Source organism: Pinus tabuliformis, chromosome 4_1 (genome assembly GCF_031772625.1).
Source record: "Pinus tabuliformis cultivar Carrire ecotype Pingquan chromosome 4_1, CPIR1, whole genome shotgun sequence".
Lineage (NCBI taxonomy): Eukaryota > Viridiplantae > Streptophyta > Pinopsida > Pinales > Pinaceae > Pinus > Pinus tabuliformis.
In genome coordinates this window covers 896,914,169-896,938,506 of record NC_142303.1, presented here as the reverse complement: position 1 = coordinate 896,938,506, position 24,338 = coordinate 896,914,169, and the positions used below count along the sequence as shown (strand labels likewise).

At 42.5% G+C, this 24,338-nt stretch overlaps 1 protein-coding gene across 1 annotated transcript; it reads right to left on the bottom strand.

Moving 5' to 3' along the window:
- Positions 1-21,903: 21,903 nt before the first annotated feature.
- Positions 21,904-22,905, bottom strand: LOC149179058 (uncharacterized). Its single transcript, XM_089422336.1, has one exon. The coding sequence runs from the start codon at positions 22,903-22,905 to the stop codon at positions 21,904-21,906; it is 1,002 nt and encodes a 333-aa protein (XP_089278462.1).
- Between the last annotated feature and the right edge of the window lie 1,433 nt (positions 22,906-24,338).

Here is a 24,338-nt window from a genome sequence, read left to right as displayed (position 1 = left end):
TCCATCAAGGGTTTTCCTCTACTTTGACAAAGCTCACCCTCTCCCAAGTAGAATCTAGTGAAGACAATCTCTCCTCACAAAGGCTCTAATGGAAGACCTAAATCCTGCAGCATTTACCCAAAGAAAATGTATAGCTCCAACCTCCTCTCCCTCTGGCTCAATGTCTTTATTTATAGTGCTGTAAAGAGGTTATTCAGGTCCACTATCAATGGGATCATCCCCCTCTTTGGGTGGGATAGCTCCCTTATTGATGGGATAAGTTCCCCCTTATAGAGATACATGAACCAACTGGAGGCGCATCCATTTCATCAAACCGACCTCTAGAATGTTCTAGAAGTAACCACAAGTAACTTTTTCAAGATAAAACTCGCGCATTTTGCCTTTTACAGAGGGACGCACCTGTCCCTTAACATACAGAGCGTCCATGGACGCAGATTTTGTGAACATGGTCAGCGTCCCCGCAGGTAAGGCTAGAGAGAACCTGCGACCCCAGAGATAAACATAGTTTTTACAAGACTTTCTCTCTTCTTTGAGTTTGAGATGGATAACAGAGGCATAAGACTTGCCTAAGAGGGTAGCATGACTGTTGATTTGAGCCATACTAACTGTAAGTAGTCAAGGTGACATTTTTTAGTGTAACAGATTGCCCCCTAAAGTGCGAAGCCTGGAATAGATTAGGGTTTTATAATTCTAGGAAGGGTGAAGCGCTTTATCATTTCAAGGATTGTCTTGTGGATGACCTGGTTGGAACCTGCAATTTTCAACACAAAACACATGGATAAGATTATATCATCACTGAGGTAGGCATTCCCATACTTAGGTTCAAAACTTTAACTAATGGACTAACTATTCTGATACAGGAATGATCTTGCAGTACATCATTTTTATAGACTTTTGTAGACACAGTATGGACGCAGCCATCTGTTTATGATTTGTCTACATAGACAATGAATACAAAACTCCTCGCAGCCTGGATGGTAGAAACTAGATCCAGGGTCTTCACTTCTACTTCCCGAATTGGTACGATTCTAAGCATGTGATTAAATGATTTGATGTCGAACATGTTAGAAACCACTTGATTACCAGTCAATGATGTAAACTGTTAACAAGCGTGAGAGAGACCACCAGTAATGTCAATGGTTCTCAAAGTACTAAGCACAACCCGTGAAATGTGAATAGATGTTTTGATGTTGAACACTTCATGGAATCCTTTGATCGAAAGTCAATGATGTAAACTGACGTCAAAGGCGAGAAACCTGCCATTGATGCATGCAGACTTCAAGGTACTGTCGATTCCTAAGTCATCTTTCTAGATAATGTGCTGATGTCGATAGAAAGCGACCCGTTGCAGGCAAGCCCGCAACATGAAATCATTGTTCAAGTTGAAGAAATGTTGCTGTAAGGACTGACTCAGGGATGGTCAAATGGATGACAAGTATTTTGCAGATGAAAGTTTTGCTTGCAGACCTCTTGAACACATAACGACACGACAGATGGCTTGGTGACGAATACTCAAAGTTAATCCCCGGAACCCGGTCAAAGACTTTCAAAGTGATTTGGTCAACTGTGAGGTAAAAGATTTCCCAACCCAGGTGAATGAAAAGTGTCGTGTTCAAGAGTGGTAATAAAGTTTCTTTTTGAGACAAAAGGTAACAAATAGGCTCATTCTTCTCTCTTTTCCCCCACCATTTCTGGCAAGTACCTCTTTATTTTTAACAAGCTTGAGGAGGATAACATATGCTTGATTATAAGCTCATCCTTCGGATGAGTCCAACCTAGTTTAAATTCGAACCCTAGGAAGGAGTGGTTCGTTCCTGTTTGTAATTGAACAGGTCCTCTACTGTAAAAGTTTTAACGAGCCCAGTATAGGAGAAACTCGGCGTTTTTCAATTTTAGAGAGTCTGAAAAAACTAAAGGAGACTCCACGTTGAACTTTTTCGTACATTTGTGTCCCTCAAGCCCGAAAAAGTATAAAATAATACCTGGGGGAACCGCTTGATCTTGCGACCAAGGAGTACTTTCATAATAGTGTCGTCGACCTGAAAAGTAAAAAGCGATCAAGGACACGTCGTTTTATTTCCTTATCGAGTTTGAAACGACAAAAACCCGGCAATCTTTTCCTGATTTTACGGTCAGAAAAGAGCTAAAAGGGGACCGTCTTTTAATTCCATTTTAACGAGTGTAAAAGAAACGCTCGGCGATCTTTTCATGTTTTAGGAGTCTGAAAAGGGCTTAAAAGAGAACTCCAAGGTTTCACTTTTTCGTAAGTTTTAACGAGTTCGAAAAAGGGATAAAAATGTACTCATGGTTTTCACTTTTTCGTAAGTTTTAATGAGTTCGAAAAAGGGATAAAAATGTACTCATATGGCCGACTTTCAATTTAATTTACGAGTAGGAAAAGACGGAAAGAACTCGGCATTTTCATTTGTTTTACGAGAATGAAAGATAGCAAAATAATCTCGAGATTTTCATGAGTTTAACGAGTCTTGAAAATAACTGAAATTGACTCGAAATAGGTTTCATTTTTACAAAAGCTTGAAACAGAGAAAAACTATGCTTCGAAGTAGTTTCATTTTTCACAAGCTTGAAACAGAGATAAAACTATGCTTGATGCCCCCTAAGCATAACTGCTAGAGTGCATGCCCCCCTAGCTTCATTTCATTCAACCATTAGGATGAAATGAAGGTTCAAGTACGAGATCATTTGAAAGACTTGACCTAAAACTGTAAGAAAATTATGCAAAAAACTGAAATAACTAACCTAAACACTTAACATTTACGAGATCTAGTCAATCTCTTGACTCAATTAGAGGAGGATTTGTTTCATTTTTTAACGAGCTTGACACAGGAAAAGAACTATGCTCGGATTCAGTTTCATGTTTATGCAAGCTTGAAACGAAAAACTATGCTTGTTATAAGTTCACATGCCCCCAGCATAAAGATGCAAACCAAGGTACATGCCCCCCAAGCTTCATTGCATTCAATGAGGTGGATGGAATGAAGCTTTACTTTCAAGATCTTGGAAAGACTTGAAATGGGAGTTGTTTCATTTTTTAACGAGCTTGACACAAGACAAGGAACTATGCTCAGAACTACTCTCTACAATCTACCTAACAAAAACTCTACTCTAAAAACCTTGATTCATTTTTTAACGAGCTTGACACAAGACAAGGAACTATGCTCTTAAATCCTTGATTCATTTTTTAATGAGCTTGACACAAGACAAGGAACTATGCTCATGACTACTATCTACAATCTACCTACTTAACCTACCCTTGTTTCATTTTTTAACGAGCTTGACACAAGACAAGGAACTATGCTCAAAACGTTCGCATGCCCCCAGCATAATGATGTAAAGCGAGGTACATGCCCCCCAGGCTTCATTGCATTCAACCGGCTGGATGAAATGAAGGTTTACTTTCAATATTTAACTTGAAAAGGGAGTTGTTTCATTTTTAAGGAGGTTGACACAAGAAAAGAACTATCCTCATACCTGATTCCTTTTTTAACGAGGTTGACTCAGTAATAGGAACTTGCCTCGTACACACTGATTCATTTTTTAATCAGGTTGACTCAGTAACAGGAACTGTCCTCAAACTAGCCTATTTCATTTTTTAACGAGGTTGATACAGGAAAAAACTATCCTCGTAACTCCTTGTTTCATTTTTTAATGAGCTTGACACAAGACAAGGAACTATGCTCATGACTTCCAGTTTCATTTTTTAACGAGGTTGAGACTAGAAGAAACTATCCTCATTCTATTGATCATGGCTTCCAACTGGAAGAAAGACATGTCAATGGACACACCTTGATCATGGCTTCCAAAAGGTCTTCATCTGAAGGAAGAATAGTACTCTGGAAGGAACACATGTCAAGGGACTCAAAAGGGATAAGAACATCGTGTTCAAGTAATCCCATAGAGTTTTCCATGTCAATTACCGGATCTAAATCAACAGTGAGAGGCTCACTGACATTGGTAACTGAAAACATGGGACCGGTTGCCACATAATTAACCCGTGGCAGGGTAGATACCACTTTAGAATCAGAAACATCTAGGGGTGTCATATTATTGGTAGTTGAAACAAGACTAGGGAACGAAAGCTGGTCTACAGTCACAATACTGCCATTGTGAGGGAAAGACATCACGCGAAAGAGTGTCGATACGACAGCTTTCATTGCATAAACATAGTCTCGCCCAAGGAGTAAATTGAAATCCAAGGGACCTCGAACTACCATAAGATCAATACAGACAGTTTTACCTTCCAATGTAATGGAAAACTTAGGAAGGATCCCTAAAGGTTCACTAATGGTTCTGTTAAAAGCTTTCAGATTCTGCGTAATAGGCGCAAGCTGAGGGGAACCCAAAGCTTTCCAAACAGCTGAGGATAAAATACTAACAGAAGCACCTTCGTCTACCTGTGTACGATGTATGTCCCTACCACCAGCCTTGACAATGATTTGGAAAGGGATGGAGGAAGGAAGACGAGGTTCTGTCAATCCATTCCAATCAAAGGAAAAGATCTCAGTACTTGGAGGGGGTTCTGTAGAAACAGGTGAAATGCCCCCCGGCATAGAAGAATCCGATGTAACAAGAAGAACATCAGCGGTATGAAATTTACTCTCGAAAGGGAGAGTGTGATCGACCGAATGTGAAATTGAATCGACCACTTGATCAACTAATGGATCATCAACCTGAGTGACATGAGTTTCACTCTCCAATGGAAGAGTGTGATCGACTGTACTTGAATTTTGATCAATCACTCCGTCAGTTGACGGTAGGTTGGGAGAAAGTTTACGGTAACCAGTTGGAAATTCTTGTTGTGGAATAGTAAGTTTTTCCAACAATGTTGAGGCTTCATCCATGTGAGGGCAAATGTGAGTTTGATGACTCCCTTTGCATAACTTACAAGGAAACCTAACTTTACCCTTTTTCCCAGGAACCTGACTATCACTGGTTGATGGATCAACGGAAAGTTGATGAGATTTTTCTGACCATACTTCCAAGACCTTTGGAATTCCAGGACAATTGACAAGGAAGTGGTCACCCTTACAAAGCCTGCAAGGGTATTTGGGTTTACGATGCATGTCGGAATTTTCCTCAACACAACTAACACTTACAGCCATGGTTGGTTGGTTGACTTCTTTCTTATCTTGCTTCTTCTTCTTCTTCTTCTTCTTCCCTTTCTTCTTCTTCTTAGCCTCCTGGTTACTAGTATCAAGGCTTTTACCAGGCAAAGAGGAAGAAATGGAGGAAGAAAAATTAGGCGAAGAAGGTAAAGGGTCAACAGAAGGTTGGGGATGTTGAGATGGTGAACTCTGTTGAGGTAAAGCATCCGGTTGAGATGGAACAATTGGAGTATTTTGGGCCAACGAAGTTGAAAATAACCATATCGGTAAACCTATTGTAAATCCAGGTAATGACAAAGTAGCCATATAAGGAGGACCAACATTTCCAAAGTAAGGAAAAGTACTAGGATTCTCATTAGGAGGGGTTCCTAGGTTGATAAATTCCGGAACATTTGCCATTATATTCAACTTCAGTGAATTTTATTAACAATTTAAAACTAAAATTAACAATTCACACTTAACAACTAAAATTCACAATTCACACCTATGGTCTCTAAAAGTAAAAACAAACAAATTAACACGCGCTATCAAATCTAGGAGTCAAACCACACACAAACAGTAAGCTCTCCGGACCGAAAACACTAGTTGGTGATGAAGCCCAACCTCGCAGAATTCAGTACAGAAATGGCGGGTGGAACAGTTACCCCGGCAACCTGCTTAATGAATAGACTGGACCAAGTTCCTCCACTTAAACCGTCTCGAGTGAAGTGAACCCCCCGGAAAATCCAAGTGAGTATAACCGACGTCTGCTCCAGGTACAGTGGGACCTTCCCTCCACCGTCACCTCGGTAGAACCCTAAAGATTATGGTCACTAAGGTCACCAACAGTAACAAATACACCTGGGGGAACAGTCTAAACTCCGACAGCACGCAAGGGCAGAGTAGCAAGCTCAATCCCCTTACCGGCTCCTTGACAACAATCCAAGGTTTACCGATAAGTGACCCCTGGCTCCTCGACAATGGTTAATCCGAGGTTTACCGTTTGTAATACGTACTGTCTGGCGTCGTTCCCAACAAGGGGGGAATGATCCCCTCACTGGTTCGGACACAAGCTCGTGCTTCTCCTTTAAGAGGAGCTTTCCCAGAGTGCAATTGAAACAATTGGATTTATTCTACTCAAGATAAACTATCTGTTTGGTTTTGTAGTCTTGGAGAGTTAAGTACTCACCTACTCCAAGACCCTAGCCTAAGCTATGTTGGTGTTTCAGAGCCCTAGAAATGTAAAAATTACTAGATGGATTTTAATTAAGCGCTGTGTTATTAAGGCTGTTATTACTCAAATGGGTAAATGGATATGAAACCAATGGTGTTATGACCCGACTCAACTGAATGCAATCGAATATGATAATGTGATCTTTTCAATTCGATGAATCCTAACTAAAGTAAGGAGAGAGTTTCCATTCACTTCCAACAATGCAAAAATTGATCACTAAGAGAAAATAAAACAAATTCTCTAATGCACTAATTTTATCAAGAAAAACTAATGCAAATCAATTCCAAACCATTTTTTTATTTTTATTTTTGTGTAAATTCAAATCAAAGAAAGCTGATCTAAATCTACGATTGATTTTTCAGAATGTAAACTATGCAATTGTAATCTAAGCACAATTCACTCGAAAAGTATGCAAATGTAATCTATGCACATTTTTCAATAATATTCTGAAAATGAGAATTCTAATTGTGCAAATGTGATCTATGCAAAAGAATTCTCAAACACAAGACGATTCTAATGTGATCTAAGAACCAATCAAGTGCAAATTGAGAAAATTGGGTGAGAGTTCCAAAGATCAAAACATAAAAACACTCAAAGGCGATTAACACTCATACACAATTTAGCCCCCCCCGGCGAATGAGGGGGAAATTTTTTTGCAAAAACAAAAGCAAAAAGATGCAAAATTGTGAAAAGACTGAGACAAACCTCCAAGTAATGATCAAAGGAAATCAAATCAAGAATTTCTCAAGAAAGAGACTCAAAACACCCAATTGATGAAAGCTAAGAGCAGGAACAAGCTTAGGTGAAGATTCTGGACAAGGGACTAATGAATCTGGGCAGAAAAAAACTAAGAAAAAACAAAATCTAAGAGCAAAAAAGGCAAAAAATGGAATTTTCTCAAATTTTGGTAGGGGACGCAGGCAACCCGTTAGCACAGGTGCGGGCCCGCTCTGTGCACACAGCAAAAGTGCGTCCAGGGACGCACTGTGCAGCACTTAGAGGGTGCGTCTGTCTGAAAAAACTCAAGAAAAACCAAAATAAAACTAATCCTAAGCTAACCCACCCAGAGACAGAATCACAGAGCCAAAACCAGAAAAATAAACCAATTTTCTCAAAGCAAAGTTCACATAAAGGAAAAGACTTTTCTCATCAATGGAATCTATCCCCAGCGGAGTCGCCAATTTGTCACACGGAATCTGTCAAGGGTGCAGACACGACTGACCTTCCTAGAAGTCTAAGACATTCTAATGACAAACAAGACAAAATGGAGTGATCTTTCTCTAAATACACCTTTTACATAAAGGAAAAGACTTTTCTCATCAATGGAATCTATCCCCAGCGGAGTCGCCAATTTGTCACACGGAATCTGTCAAGGGTGCGGACACGACTGACCTTCCTAGAAGTCTAAGACATTCTAATGACAAACAAGACAAAATGGAGTGATCTTTCTCTAAATACACCTTTTACAACATGAAAACTACAAGTGTTTAGGCTTACCTTATTCCAAAACGCTGTTGTTGAAGTCCGTTCTTGACGATCCGGATGAGCTCCTCCTTCAAGTCAATTCCTGCAACCACAAACAATCAAACAATTACCAAGCACTTGCATTTCATAACCTTCCTAGAAGTCTAAGACATTCTAATGACAAACAAGACAAAATGGAGTGATCTTTCTCTAAATACACCTTTTACAACATGAAAACTACAAGTGTTTAGGCTTACCTTATTCCAAAACGCTGTTGTTGAAGTCCGTTCTTGACGATCCGGATGAGCTCCTCCTTCAAGTCAATTCCTGCAACCACAAACAATCAAACAATTACCAAGCACTTGCATTTCATATAATAAAACATATATTCAACATGCAGACCAAGGAACACATGAAATAACTCATTAACACAAGCTATTGAGAAAAATAAACCAGTTTGTATTAATAACGAAACAAAGAAACTCTTACAACCTGGCCTTGGTGTTGTGCAAGTTCCTCCCAGGGTCCATCAAGGGTTTTCCTCTACTTTGACAAAGCTCACCCTCTCCCAAGTAGAATCTAGTGAAGACAATCTCTCCTCACAAAGGCTCTAATGGAAGACCTAAATCCTGCAGCATTTACCCAAAGAAAATGTATAGCTCCAACCTCCTCTCCCTCTGGCTCAATGTCTTTATTTATAGTGCTGTAAAGAGGTTATTCAGGTCCACTATCAATGGGATCATCCCCCTCTTTGGGTGGGATAGCTCCCTTATTGATGGGATAAGTTCCCCCTTAATAGAGATACATGAACCAACTGGAGGCGCATCCATTTCATCAAACCGACCTCTAGAATGTTCTAGAAGTAACCACAAGTAACTTTTTCAAGATAAAACTCGCGCATTTTGCCTTTTACAGAGGGACGCACCTGTCCCTTAACATACAGAGCGTCCATGGACGCAGATTTTGTGAACATGGTCAGCGTCCCCGCAGGTAAGGCTAGAGAGAACCTGCGACCCCAGAGATAAACATAGTTTTTACAAGACTTTCTCTCTTCTTTGAGTTTGAGATGGATAACAGAGGCATAAGACTTGCCTAAGAGGGTAGCATGACTGTTGATTTGAGCCATACTAACTGTAAGTAGTCAAGGTGACATTTTTTAGTGTAACACTAACATCCCCACACAGCCCTGCCCATGGCCTCCACCTCCCTGCCCACCATTCCACCTACCTTCATCCTCCCTTGCCCTCCCCTTCTCTGCCCGCCCCCTCACCCGCATGCCCTCCTCGCCCACGCCTGCCAATACCAACCCCCTCACCCGCACGCCCTCCGCCCACCCTTCCACCCACCCACGGCCTCCCCCTCACCTGCATGCCACCTCCACCCCCCCCCCCCCCCCCCCCGCCCATTAGCCCCTCGCCCACCCCCCCCCTCACATTATTAAAGGGTATGCATTAACATTCTAATGTAGAAAAAGTAAATCACAAATAAAACATTCCAAAATTAACTATGTATATATTATATGAAAGTAGTGAAAATAATAAAATTCTTACATTTTATTATTCTTTTACGTCAAAACCTTCATAGATCTATCTTGATTCTATATCTAATAAAAATGTAGAAGAATAAAAAATCATGTAAACATTTTTTTATTTACATCTTGATATCTACTAAACCCAAAAATCTAATATTTTCAAATTTAAAAAATTTATTTTAATATTTCATTTAATATATGTCTGATTTTTTAATAGGTACAAAAAAAATATATGTAATGAATAAAAAAAATTGAAAAAAAAAAAAAATCATCGAAAGTAATTATAATATGCCGCCAAAGATTTTAAATAAAAAATTTATCACCCAGTCAGGCACGAAACAAAATGAACCGTGCACATTAAAAATCTTCGAAAACTTAACCATGAAAGATGTGAATAAAATTGTTTGTAAACAGAAGGTGTATAACAGACGTTTCTATTAATTCAAAATGAGTAACAACCATCGTGAGTGACAACCCTCCACTGCCCTCCCCTTCACCCTCCACCCCCACACCCACATGCCCTCACCCCCACCCATGCTTGCCCTCCCTCTGGCCTCCCTTGCACGCCCTCCCCCTCACCCACGCTCCTTCGCCCTCCCCCTCACCCAGCTCCCTCCGCCTCACACTTGCCCCCGCCCCCTCGCTTCCCCTCCTCCTCCCCCTCCCCCTCTCTGGCCCCTCCCCCCGCGTCCTCCCCCTCACCCACGCTCCCCCCACTCTGCGCCCTTCACCCCCCTCGCCTCCCTCATTTCCCCTATCCCCTCCTCCTCCCTCCCTCATCCCCCCCACCCCCTCCCTCTCCCCCTTTCTCCCCCCACCCTGCGCCACCTCCCATCCCTCCCCCTCCCCCTTCCCCCCCACCCTGCTCCCCCTTCCCTCCCTGTCCCTTGCCCTCCCCCTCCCTACCCTCCCTCCCTCCCACGGCCTACCCAAGGCCGACGCCACCCCGACGGCCTACCCCACTGCCCGACTGGCAGCATGGCGATTCCAGGAATCGCCCGTCCACCGATCGGGCAGAGGCGTGGGCTGTCGGGGTGGTGCCCACAAGGCCTGCGCCACCCCGGTGGCCCGCCCCCCCCCACCCGACTGTCCTCCCTCCCGCGGCCCACCTGAGGTCGGTGCCTCCCCAGTGGCCTGCCCCCCCCGCCCAACCAGCCGCTAGGTGATTCTGTGGAATTGCCCGGCCGATGGTCGAGCGGGGGGGCAGGCCGCCGGGGTGGCGCCGACCTCGGGCGGGGAGGCGAGGGAGGGGGAGGGAGGGGAGGGGGTGCTTGGGGAGGGTGTGGGGGGGATGAGAGAGGGACGAGGAGGGGGTAAGGGGGATGAGGGAGGGGGGGGGGAACGTGGGTGAGGGGGAGGGCACGGGTAGGGTGAGGGAAGGGTATGGGCAAGGGAAGTGGGGGGAAGGGTGAGGCAGAGGGAGCTGAGTGAAGGGGAGGATGGGTGAGCATGGGTGAGGGGGAGCGCGCGCAGGGAGGGGCAGGTGAGAGGGAGGTAGGGGGAGCATGGGTGAGAGGGTGCGTAGGGGTAAGGGCGTGTGGGTGAGGGGGGCAGAGGGTGAAGGGGAGGGCGTTGGAGGGTTGTTACTCACGATGGTTTTTACTTATTTTGAATTAATGGAAACTTTTGTTATACACCTTCTGTTTACAAACAATTTTATTCACTTCTTTCATGGTTAAGTTTTCGAAAAATTTTAATTTGCACGGTTCATTATGTTTCGTGCCTGACTGGGTGATATATTTTTTATTTAAAATCTTTTGCGGTATATTATAGTTACTTATGGTCAAATATTTTTTTATTTTCAATTTTTTTTATTCATTACATATATATTTTTTTGTAGTTATTAAAAAAATCAGACATATATTAAATGAAATATTAAAATAAATTGTTTTAAATTTGAAAATATTAGATTTTTGGGTTTAGTAGATATCAAGATGTAAATATCATTTTGAGCATAAAGTTTAAAAAATGTTTACATGATTTTTTATTCTTCTACATTTTTATTAGATATAGAATCAAGATAGATCTATGAAGGTTTCGACTAAAAAAATAATAAAATGTAAGAATTTTATTATTTTCACTACTTTCATATAATATATACATAGTTAATTTTGGAATGTTTTATTCGTGATTTACTTTTTCTACATTAGAATGTTAATGCATACCCTTTTAGAATGTGAGGGGGGTGGGAGAATTTCCCGGCCACCGGTCGGGTGGGGGGGCGGGCCGTCGGGTGGGCCACAAGAGGGAGGGGAGGGGGAGCGGGAGGGAGGGGAGGGGAGGGGGAGGGGGGAGGGGAGGGGGAGGGGGGTGGGGAGAGTGTGGGTGAGGGCGAGGGTGTGGGGGGGAGAGGTAGTGGATAGGAGGGAGGGGGGGATGGGGGGAGGCGGTGCATGGGTGGGGAGGCAGGGCACAGGGTGGGTGACAGGGGGGCGATGGGGGGGTGGAGGTGGAGGGGGTGGTGAGGGAGGAGGCGTGGGAGAGGGGAAGGTGGAGGGCGCACGGGGGTAGGGCGTGCGGGTGAGGGGGTAGGGAGGGTGCATTAGGAGGACACGTGGGTGGGAAGGAGGTGAGGGGGAGGGCATGCGGAGGGCGGGTGAGGGGGAGGGTGTGTAGGTCAGGCACCCTTGAGTCAGGTGGTGGGGAGAGTGTGGGTGGGGAGTGTGCATGAGGGGGAGGGAATGCGGGTGATGGGGCGTGGGTGAGGGGGTTTCGATGTGGGGTGTGGTCGGGTGGGTGCGGGGGAAGGAGGATGAGGGGGAGGGCGAGTGGGTGTGGGTGAGGGGATAGGGGCGACGTGGGCACGTGGAGGCGGAAGGGGGTGGTGCGGGTGGGGATGGGAGGGTTAGTGAATCATGTGGGGATGTGGGGGTGAGAGGTTTTGGGGGTTGGTGGTAGGAGATGAGGGTGGTGTTGAGGGGGCGGAATGTGGAGAGGCGGTTAAGGGGGCAGGGCTGCAGGGTGTGCGTGAAGGGAGTGAGGGTGTCGAGAGGGGGGGTGACAAGTCGAGAGGGGGGGTGACAAGTAGGGGGCGAGTCGGGTTGTAGCGCCTACCCTAGCAACTTGCCCGCCCGCCACAGGGGTTGGGTGACTAACCCCGCGACAGGCGGGCGAGCCGCCGGGCCGCCCCCACACCCCCTACCACCCCACCATGCCCTCACACCCTGCCCGCTCGCCCGACCTCCCCGCCCACCCCACGACACAATGGTGACCTACCCATGGTTATTGGTTGATTGAGTTTGATCAAGCCCACCATGCTCACGATGGACGTAATTGTTATTTTGGCTCAGAAAAATTATTAATTAAAATAATAATAATAATAATAATAATTCTTTTTCATTAAACTAATTTAATATGAAAATTTTCAAGGAAAAAAAATTAACTTACCTTTCAATTGCGAGAATTCTTTGTTGAATATGTTGTTGATAGCAATGTTGCTGCTCCACAAATTCATGAGTCTTTCAATGATTTTCAAAAAAATTGGATGAGATGTGAGTAATAGTGATAATGAAATTTTAATATGTAAGTGAAATTACGAAAATATTTTACCATACGATTAATGTGGGATAATTTGTTTTAAAATATTATAAAGCGAATGTTGTAGAATTGTTTTACAATGGGTTGAATGTGGGATTAATTTGTTTTACAATATATTGTAAAAAGATAAAAATAAAAATTCAATTGTTTAGTAGATATTATATACTTTAACTATTAAAATAATTAATGTAGAAGTTGTAGTTTACAATTTTAATTTTAATGATTTATTTCATAAAAAAATTTAGTTTACATTTTTCAATAAATTGTAGAATAAAATAATGAAGGTAAATAAATCTAACAAACTTTTTGGAAGGAAATATTTTCGCGAAACTTTTTGGAGGGAAATATTTTCGCGAAAATGTTTGGAGGGAAAATTTCATTTTTTAAGCTATATAATATCTTTAGGAGACTCTCCATTTGTATCATTCAACATCTTCTATTTGAAAGGGATGGATTGTTCTGATAGTGAAGTTTCGATTTATACACCATCAACATCTTCATCGCGTAACAACTCTATTCATATTGATGAATATAGGGAGAATTCTTCCACTATGAATAGAAAGTCAATTCTTCCACTTAGTCCTAATTCTAAGGACTATGAGATCAACACTGATAAAAGAGGGGATGGATAATTTTAAATAAATAAAGAGTCACAAATTCCACTTAGTCCTACTTCTAAGGACTATGAAAGCAGCAGTGATGAAGAGCATGATGGTGAAGTTCAAAATAATGGAGTGTCACAATGTCCACTTAGTCCTAATTTTGAGGACTATGAGAGCAACAGTTTTGAAGAGCATGATGGTGAAGTTCAAAAGAATGGAATGTCATGGTGTCCACTTAGCCCTAATTCTGAGGACTATGAAAGCAGCAGTTTTGAAGAGCACGATGGTGAATTTCAAAAGAATGGAGTGTCACAGTGTCCACTTAGTCCTAATTCTAAGGACTATGACAGCAGCAGTGATGAAGAGCAGGATAATGAATTTCAAAAGAATGGAGTGTCAAAGTGTCCACTTAGTCCTAATTCTAAAGACTATGAGAGCAGTAGTTATGAAGAGCATGATGATGAATTTCAAAAGTATGGAGTGTCGCAGTGTCCAGTTAGTCCCAATTCTAAGGACTATGAGAGTAGCAGTGATGAAGAGCAGGATGATGAATTTCAAAAGATTGGAGTGTCACGGTGTCCACTTAGTCCTAATCCTAAGGACTATGAGAGAAATAGTTATGAAGAGCATGAAGGTGAATTTTAAAAGAATCGAGTGTCACTGTGTCCTCTTAGTCCTAATTCTAAGGACTATGAGAGCAGTAGTGATGAAGGACAGGATGATGCACTTAGTCCTAATTCTAATGAGTATAAAGGTAGCAGTGACAAAGGATAGGATGTAGCATCTTCAATAAGTAAACAGTCACATTTTTGACGTAGTCCTAATTCTATGGACTATGAGAGTAGCACTGACAATGCACATGAGGGAGAATATCCATTAAACATCAAGTCAGATTTTCCATTCAGTCTGAATTCTAAGGACTACGAAAATAGCACTGAAGAAGGGGAAGATGAAGAATATCCTCCAAGTCAATGTTTGAAAAGTAGAGTTGATCATAGTGTGGATAGCATTCCTCTTAATGATGATGAAAATCCTTATACAAATGATGATCCAATGATGGAGATGTTGCCAAGAAATATTGTATCGAGGAGTAGGAGCAGACCTTTTCGTATCAATGCAAGTTGTTCTAGTTATACAAGGGGCAGAGCAGAATATCTGACAAGAAGAAGTTCTATCAGCGCTCTCATTTCAAGTGAATGTTGCCAAAAAGATTTTTTGATACATATGGATTTCAAATTTGCATTAGAAAGCAGGAAGAGATATTTGTCAATGAAAAAAAGCATGTAAAATTCATATTTAGTTGGGTGCATGCAATCTACATTATCAGGTTATGATTATCATATTGGGACTTTATTTATCTGTAGAAAAGCTTTCAAAATGTTTCATTCGATTGAGAATTTTTGTCTCTCGAGAATTCAAGAAAATTTGGAAAAGGATCCCACATTTTATTCAGAAATATGTCATAAAAAACAGTTTGGGCCATTATCAAATACTGGAATGTCATGGATGAAAGATTTATTTTCAAAGCATGTAGAGTGTATACCAAATAGAGAGACAATACATGTTCCAGATAATTTTTCAAGAGAAGAAATCTACAAATTATACAAAGAATATGCAGAAGGTGCTGAGGGACATGGCCGGTTTATTACATATCAATATTTTGTGAAAGTATGGAAGAAAGAATTCAATAATGTCCGTATTCCTAAGAAGACAAGGATGGGGATTTGCAGTACATGTGCTTCTCTTAAATAAAAAAGGGACAAATGTGAAGGGTCAGAAAGAGGTAAACATTCATAACTTTAACTTTTAAAATTGTATAGTCATCAACTATGAAAACATATTTCTTAATTAATTTCTTTTATGTTGTGTAGATTTAATTGTCAAAGAACTTCAGGATCATTGCAAACAAAAAACAAACGAAAGGAAAAAGTTGTACAAGCATCGAAAGTAGTGTTGTGATAATTCAAATAAATATTTGGGTTTTATAGTTGATGGTATGGACTAGAAGAAAACACTTTTACCACATTTTGTTCGTACACCCAAAAATTTATGGGAGGAAAATTTTATTCAGTTTCACTTGGTCATTTGTATGGTCTTCAATGGGAAAATGTTGCCAAGGGTGTACTTCACAGATACAAATATTCATAATGATGAAAATCTGACCATAACCATAATTCATGACGTGATTTCTTGTTGGTCTAGTAATCTTCCTGAAGTTTTCTATCTACAATTGGACAACACTTGCCGTGAAAACAAAAATCAGGTTGTTTTTGGATATCTAAACATGCTTGTTGAATTGAGAATTTTTCAAAAGGTAAAGGTTGGTTTCCTTCTTGTTGGGCACACTCGTGACCATATTGATCAAATGTTCAGTCGTTTTTCAGTCACATTGAGGAGGAAGGAAGTTGAGAGCTTGCCATCACTAATTGAATGTATTAAGAAATCATACATGCCAGAGCCTACTTTTTATGTGTTGGAAGAAACTGTTGACATGCAAAGGTTTATTCTGGGATCATATGGTGATGGGAAATGCATTGAACAACTTAATGACATTAGCTTCCAACATTAATTTCATATCAAAAAAATTGATGGGAAAACACTAATATGGGGCAAGAAGTATTCAACTACTGCAGAATGGGCACCATCATCAGGTTTGCAATTTTTGAAGTTCATTCCAGATCATCCAATATTTCCATCAAAAATATTGTTATTACAATTAGTTGGTGAAGTTCAGAATGCACGTAGACAGAATAGAGACATAAATTACTCTGATTGCCTGGAAGAAATTAAAAAATGTATTAGATATACGAATGAGTACTTTGACATTGCTGATTCAATTTGGTGGGAGTCATTTTTCAATAATCAAAGTGATATCATTTCAGCAACAAAAAATGAAGATATACCTTTGAAAAATCCATTTTTTTGGCCACAAAATGTGTCGAATGAACATGAGGAAATAAGCATTGTTGAACAACAACAATCTCAAGGTATTATTAATTCTTCACAGGCAGTGGAAAGAGAGATGTATATTGGTTCCAGAAGATCCCGTGCACAACATGAAGCCATGGAAGACCTTTACAGGGATTCAGTACAAGATATTAAGGAGGGTTACATGATTGCAATGCTAGCAGATGGAGATCACAATGGCTATCCATTCTGGGTTGCTAAAGTTATAAAGGTCTTTACAGAAAATGAGGATGCTACAAGTGTTGAAGTACATTGGTATGCCACAAATACACACCCATTCAGTGGTGTGTATAAGCTAGAGATGGTAGTTGACAAAAAAAATGGAGGAAAGAGCAAAAGAAAGGGTACAAATATAAATCGCCACTGCACAGACATATTAAAATTGGAGGATGTTGACATACTTGTTTATGACTTCAATTTAGCAAAGAGAGGAACTCTTCGCTTCAAGATGATAGAGATTCTGAAAAGGTTGTTACGAGAAGGAATAGTGTTGAGATGGGAGTCTGCTGAAACCAGTCATAGATCTAGAAGAATTTTGAAACCTGAAATGTTGGGGATGAATGTGGACTCAGATGGGGCACTAGTTGATGAAAGAAAAGAATATGGAACATCTTCATCAGCATCCAGTCACTCATCTAAAGATGTGAATTCTAATGGTGTGCAAGAAAATATGAGTGATTTTGAATAATTGTTTAAGACAGTTTATATAACTTATGTATGCATCGTATCTTCAAATAAAATTAATGATTTCCATATGGTGTTAAATGACAAGTTATGAGGCATTTTTATGTTGTTTTTTTTTTCAAAGTAAAGACTACTGCTATATTAAAGAAAAGAAAATATGGACAGAGGTTTACATCCCGCGAGGAGACCGAAGCCAGTCCTCAAGCTGAAGAAGCTTTAACCGATTCATAAAACACAGTCCATTATAGTTCCTGGACGTCATATAGTCTGGACTCAAACTCACAAAAACTCCATATCTACTGGCAGGACAGAGCCAGTTTACATCATTAACCATTAAACAAAAATAAAAAACTACTGAAGCCTGAGACTTGCAGCAGTGGCCTAACCGAGCCCTAGGACTGAGTTGGACACAAAAAAGGACCCAAAGACACAACACGATTTGCAATACCATGACAGTAAGAAAAAAACAAAATAGAGCACCCGAGAACTAGACTGGCTGGTCGGATGAGGCCTCCTGCTTTCCTTTGTCTGGGCTTGGCGAGTCGAGCCAAATCACCATCTCGTCCTCGTTCTGAATCGGCTCTCCTTGATCTGGCGGAGCACGTGCGCTGAAGACCTCCACCTCCATGTTTGAATTGGGTGGCGGCAGGACCTCTTGCACAGAGGCAGCGTAACCAGAGTTGCCCTGTATCGGAGCACAGGAGCTGAAGACTTCCATCTCCACGTTGGAATTGGGCGGCAGCAGGACCTCTTGCACAGAGGCTTTATAACCGGAAGTTTCCTGTATAGCTTGCTGGGCCGGAGCAGGTTGAATTGGAGCTACCGCGTGTCGACGAGTTCGATACACCAAGCCTTCCATATCACCCAGGAGGATATTGCTGTCTTGGACAATTTCAGCTGCAGGGGAACTAGAATTTGACCGGCCAGGCTCTTCTTCAGAGATGAAGACGGTGAAAGTGACTACCACTTCAGGTCTAACAAGGCGGCTTGGAAATCTGAATCTAAAAGTCTGGTAGGTGCCCTGAGGAAGAAGACATTCCTGCTCCGAACTGGGAGACGAAGGTGGCTCTGCAGCAATTGGCTCAATTGGGTATAGGTCTTCCAGAACCACGCGGGTACCGGACCTTCCTCCACGCCTAGGAACCCCTCGACTGCGCGGCATGGCTTGTAAAAGTAACGCTACCAAACACTCAATAATCTCTTGAAAATTTGCAGACAGAAAGCCCTCTCTCCGTGCACTGAAAGCAACAATGGGTTGGTTCTGCGTCATAACTGGCATTTCAAAATCAATATAATGCGTAACCTGCAATCGCAACACGGGGGAACGGCCTTGGGCTTTTCTCCCCTTTCGCATCGAAGCCTGAGAAGCCATGCTCGGCATCAATGCAGCGTCCCTCCTCCTTTGCCGCAGACCAAGAACATTAACCCGGTGCATTAACCGTCTGAGCTTTGTACAGGCCTCCTTGTACAGATGTCGACGCTCCTTCCTGCCTCCAGGTGTCATGGCGCATGCCATAGTTATGGGCTAGTAAAGGCACCTGCATCCGGTTGCGAGGTTTGAATCTGTGAGATTTCCTTAGAGATGATTGCCCTCAGTGTGTCTAATTGATCTCTGGAAGGAAGGCTGTCTACAGCACCTTCGAAGTGGTTATCTTTTGCTTCCACTCCAAGGTTGGCTAGTAGATCGGCTAGCTTGTTTCCTTCCCGTCTGATATGCTTGAAAGTTATAGCTTGGTGCATGGATATCCAGTGGTTGATCAACTCAAGCCTCTGGGACATTCTCCAACTGCTGCTTATTTTGTGTACCGGGGAGCCATGCTGAAGCTTTGTGGCCATTCTGATTATTATCTGCGAGTCCCCTTCTACAATGAGGGGGAAGAAATTTTTCCTGTGTGCTATTTTGAGTCCTCTCCATAGACCTTCCAATTCCGCAGAATTATTTGTATCCCAGCCTATCGAACCCATGAAGATGCTTAGAGGATGGCCATTGTGATCCCTGAACACGCCTCCATAACCTGCTTGTCCGGGGTTTCCTTTAGAGGCTCCGTCGAAGTTGAGTTGAATCATGCCTGCCGGAGGAGGATTCCATGAACTTGCTTCCTGTCTGTGCTTGTTAGGAGTTCTATCTTTAGTTGAGTAATGGTTTATACTCATTTGCCAGTTGTCCCATATGGCTTTTTCTTGAGGTAGAGTCGGAAGGTCGTCGGGGTGCCATTCCTTGAGTGAGAGAGTTTCCTTAATGTTATGATGGACAAGATTCCACAGTTTTTCCAGCGTCAGCATTTGATCTTTGAATATTCTTCGATTGCGCTCTTTCCACAAATTCCACATCAGGAAACCGGGGAGGAGTGTCCATAACTCATTGAGAACGGGACTTTGAAAGGGGGCTTGACTTCCTTTGTCGATGGTTCCTCTGAGGTCGTCTTGCACTCTTCTTTCTTTTTGACAGCGGAATGCTATCTTCTCCCATAATTTCTTTCCCATTGCACAGTTCTGCATTAGATGTATTGCTGTTTCTTCCTCCTGTCGGCACATGTAGCATATGGATGGGCCTGAGAAATTCCTCTTTCTGAGATTGTCCCAAGTTAAAACTCTGTTATGACAGAGAAGCCAAAGAAATGTGGACACTTTCGGCCAGGTAGATTTATGCCAGACATTTCCCCATACTCTATCTTTGTGTATTTGCCCCTGTATGGTTATGTTATAAGCCTCCTTGGTAGTGAAAACTCCTTTTTCTCCGTGTCCCCATCTTAAGATGTCCGGTTCATCCGAGACTCTTATCTGCCTTTTTTGAAGCTCTGTTTCGAGGAGTAGATGTGTCTGTTCTGAGCCATTCGGGAGGAGCAGATGTATGTCTTTCCACTTCCTGTAGTCTTGAGGAGCTTCGGAGGTCCAGCATTGATTAACTTTGGCTTGATGGTGTATTCCTCTCGCGTTGTCTGGAAGACCCTGAAGAATGTCATTGATTTTTGGCATCTGCTGCCACGAATCGTCCCAAAAACGTGCTATACTGCCATTTTTGATTTCCCAGAAGCAGTGTTCTTGAATGAGAGATCTATTTTGTATGGCTGCGTTCCAGATTGCAGATCCTGAGTTTGTCTCAGTCATGCGTAGTCTTTCCTCCAATGGATGGTTGCTGGCATACTTGGCTGTCCAGAGGGAAGCCCATGGTGTTTTAGGATTCGCCAACCATCGCCACCAGATTTTGGCCCCCATTGCTTTGTTGCTGTGCTCGGGATCTCTCAGACCTATGCCTCCTGCATATTTGGGTAAACATACTTTCTCCCACTTTAGAAGGGCCCACTTTCGATTCTGTCCTGAGCCTCCCCATAGAAATCTTCGCTGTAGATTCTTGATTTCTTTTAGGACCCATTTAGGGGCCGCTAAAATGGAGAAGAGATACAAAGGCATAGATTGGAGTACTGCTTTTATTAGGACTATTCTGCCTGCCATGTTCAGAGATCGATTAGTCCAAAGGAACAGACGATCTTCTAATTTTTCTAAGAGATGCTTCCAGGAGGAATGCTTGAGAGCGGAGCTTGTGAGCGGGGCACCTAGATACTTGGATGGCAAGGAGGCGGAGGTGAAACCCAGAATGCGCTCAATTTCTCTTTGAGTGGTGACGGGGGTGTTGAAGAAATAAATTTGGGATTTGACTTGATTGATGAGGGCGCCGGATGCATCAGAGAAAGTGGAAAGAAGGGTTTTTATGAAACGAGCTTCTTGGACCAAGGGATGGGCAAAAAGCATGTTGTCATCTACAAATTGCTGGTGGGTATGGACCGGGGAGTTGTGAAATGAGAGACCTCTTAGCTTTCTATTGGTCTTGGCTGCTGTGATGCTTCTACCCAAGCCCTCCGCCATGATAACGAAAAGGAAGGGGGATAAGGGATCTCCCTGCCTTATGCCTCTATAGGGGTGAAAAGTGGCTGAGGGGATGCCATTAATTAAAACTGAGAAGAAAGCAGAGGATATTAAACTGTAGATCCATCTAATCCAGGCGGGAGCAAAGCCAAAAGCTGTTAGAATTTTGTGAATGTATACCCAACTTAAGCTGTCAAAAGCTTTGGAGAGATCTAGTTTAAGCAGCATACCTGGTTTTTTTGTTACTTTTAGAGAGTGAATTAGCTCATGAGTGAGAATAATTCCATATGTAATTTGGCGTCCTTCAACATAGCCAGATTGCTCAGGTGAGATGATGAGGGGAAGAAGCGGTTTGAGCCTGTTAGCAATGACCTTTGAAATAATTTTGTATATCATGTTACAGAGTGCAATAGGCCTGTATTTGTCCGGTTTGTTGGAGTCTTCTCCTTTAGGGACTAGAGCAATGAAAGTAGCATTTAGTCCTGGATACATCCACCTGAGCTCTCTGGACTCCTCGACCACCTGCCATACTTCGTTATTTATCAGGTCCCAGAATTTGTGGAAGAAGTTTGCTGTGAAACCGTCCGGTCCGGGCGCTTTTCCTTCTTTCATCTGTTTAACCGCCTCTTCAACTTCCTGCAGAGTGATAGGTTGGATCAGTAAACTATTGTGCTCCTCCGTTATGACCTTGGGTATGTTCCTAGTGAGTCGGTTGATAGCTGGCATTCGATTGATTTCGGGCTCTTGGTAGGCTTTTGTGAAATGGTTGGTGAATTCCTTTTCTATGCCCTCAGCTGTTTCAATCTTCTCTCCCTGCTCATTAGTAACATGAGTAATTTGATTCATCATTCTTCTTTGGACTGTGGTTTTGTGAAAGAATTTTGTATTTTTTTCCCCTTCTTTGAGCCATCTTATTCAGGATTTCTGCCACCATAGGATTTCCTCCTGCTTAGCTCTTTCTAAGATTTTTGATTCTATATCTTGTTCCTGTTTGGAGAGTTCCTCTGTTCGCCCGCCAGTGATAATTGATTGTTGTATTTTCTTCATTTCAGTATGGAGTTGGGCCTGATCTGCAAAGATGTTACCAAATGTCTTGTGGTTCCAATTTTTGATGGCCTTTTTGAGATTTTTAAGTTTTTGTTGGAACCTGGCCATTCTTGTACCCTCAGTTGTATTGAAATTTGTCCAGCATGATCTGACCATCTTTTCAAAATCTGGATGAGAAAGCCAAAATTCCTCAAAACGAAAGGGGCATTTGAGGTTTTGACCAGGCCTGTTCCATTGGAGTTCTATGGGCCAATGATCTGATCCAGAGCATGGGATAATGGAAGCTGTAAATTCTCCACCTACATGAGTTGCGTTATCTGAGATGAGGAACCGATCAAGGCGCGATGCTATTTGTTGCGCTCCTGCTCTCTTATTTGTCCAGGTGAAGATTCCGTTGCTGGTTGGGACGTCCATTAGCCAGTTGTTGTTTATGAAGTTCTTTAGAAGACCGTCATCATTATTTGAGTTGCTTCTGCCTCCTCTTTTTTCGTCCATACTGGCTATCAAGTTATAATCTCCTCCAGAGATCCATAGAGGAAGAGGTCTGTCTCTATTGAGTTCCGACAATGTGTTCAGAAGTTGGTTTTTTTGAGCTGTTTCCTGTGGGAAATACACATTAGTTAGCAGTCCATGAGCATTCGTACCTGAGAGATGGAATGTGGCTTGGATGAAGTTCTTATTAGCTTGAATGTTGCTGAGGTGGATTGTCCGGGCATCCCAAAGAATGGCTAAGCCTCCGGAAGCGCCGTGTGCGTCTACTGCTGTGACGAGCCCTCCTGGCCAGGCCTTCGCAGCTATTCTTTCCAGAACTGTGGAGTTACACTTCGTCTCTTGTAGAAAGAGAATACTGGGTTTTTCTTGCTTCAACATGTTTTTTAGGATTCTTCCTTTCCTGGGGTCGTTAAGCCCTCTAATATTCCAAGAGATTAACTTCATTGAGAAAGGTTGGGGTGTACATTGAAGTACTTAGTCAGTTTGGCATATCGCCCTGACTCCACCAGAATCTCTCCTATCTTGATTGTTCTTTCTAGGGTGGTTTTCCGTCCCCTTTTTTTGCTGTCCTTGGTTATGAACTTGCCGTCCCATGGACTGCCAATCTGTACCCCTAGAGAATATTTTTTCTGTGCCTTGCTTAATACTGTTACTTGATTGTCCACCTGCTGTTTCGGGATTTTTTCGAAGTTCTTTGTACGACATGCTTGTTCCAGACCTGGGATATCCAGCTCCCCGATATCCAGGGTCTCCAGGTCCTCGTCCATCACTTGGGGCGATTGAAGAATATCCTCTGTTTCTGTCGAAGCTTTTCCGCTTAGTTGAGAGTACTCCATATCCATTTTTTCAGTTGACTTTGACATGTTATTATGAGGCTCTTTCAGGTGCTCTTGATGGATGATATTTTTCCCTCCTTGCATTGATGTTTCCCCCGGTTGTTGTTGCTGGACTGCTTCGTCTTTCTCCTGTTCCTCATCCAAACCTTTCTCATCTGTTTTGTTCAGAACTTCGAATTTCTTGCTAGATGTTGCCTTATTGCTAGGGTTTGCCTTGGGATTGTTGGTGGGCTTTTTGTTTCCTCTTCTTCGAGTGACAACCTTTGTGAATCCATTAGGAGAATGATTGCTGGATTTGTCTGGCATAGAGGGTGGCTTATTTAGTGGGCAGTCTCTATACAGGTGTCCTATTTCATGGCATTTCCTACATCGAAAGGGAACCTGTTCATAGTCTATGACTTGAACCCATTCAGAGTCTTCGTGAAAGAAGCTTACCGTATCTGGCAATGGTTGTTTGAGATCCATGTAAACACATATCCGGGCGTATGAAATCTTCTTGCGAAGTCTTGTTTCCTCTGCTACCCTTACAAATTCGCCAATAGCGTTGCCGATCTCCTGCAGTGAAGTTTCCTCCCAGTATTCCCAAGGCAAAGAGTAAAGCCTTATCCATACTGGCGCGCAACGCAAATCCTCCTTGTCTGGGTTGAATCTTTCCACCTAGCCTTTGAGAAATAGGCCTGCCGAATTAAAAAAATATGGCCCTCCTTCCAGGATTCTGGTTCGATCTTCTAGATAGTTGAAAACAGCAGTGAAGAAGCCCTTTGCTCCTAAATGCAGAGATATGTCCCCTTTTGGATGCCAAACAGTGCTGATCCAAGCCCTCAGAGCTCGTTCTGTAGGCCAAATCCCTATAAACTTGCCGATCAATGCATGATCCCGCATGTACTGTATTCGGGCGTTGATTCTTTCACTTGGGAAGAACACCTTTGGTCGATTAGTGGCAACATGTTTGCAAGTTGAGGAACTTGCTTTATT

Bases quoted from the DNA above. Each gene is read 5' to 3' on its own strand.
- LOC149179058 (XM_089422336.1), bottom strand. From the start codon at position 22,905: ATGTTGAAGCAAGAAAAACCCAGTATTCTCTTTCTACAAGAGACGAAG.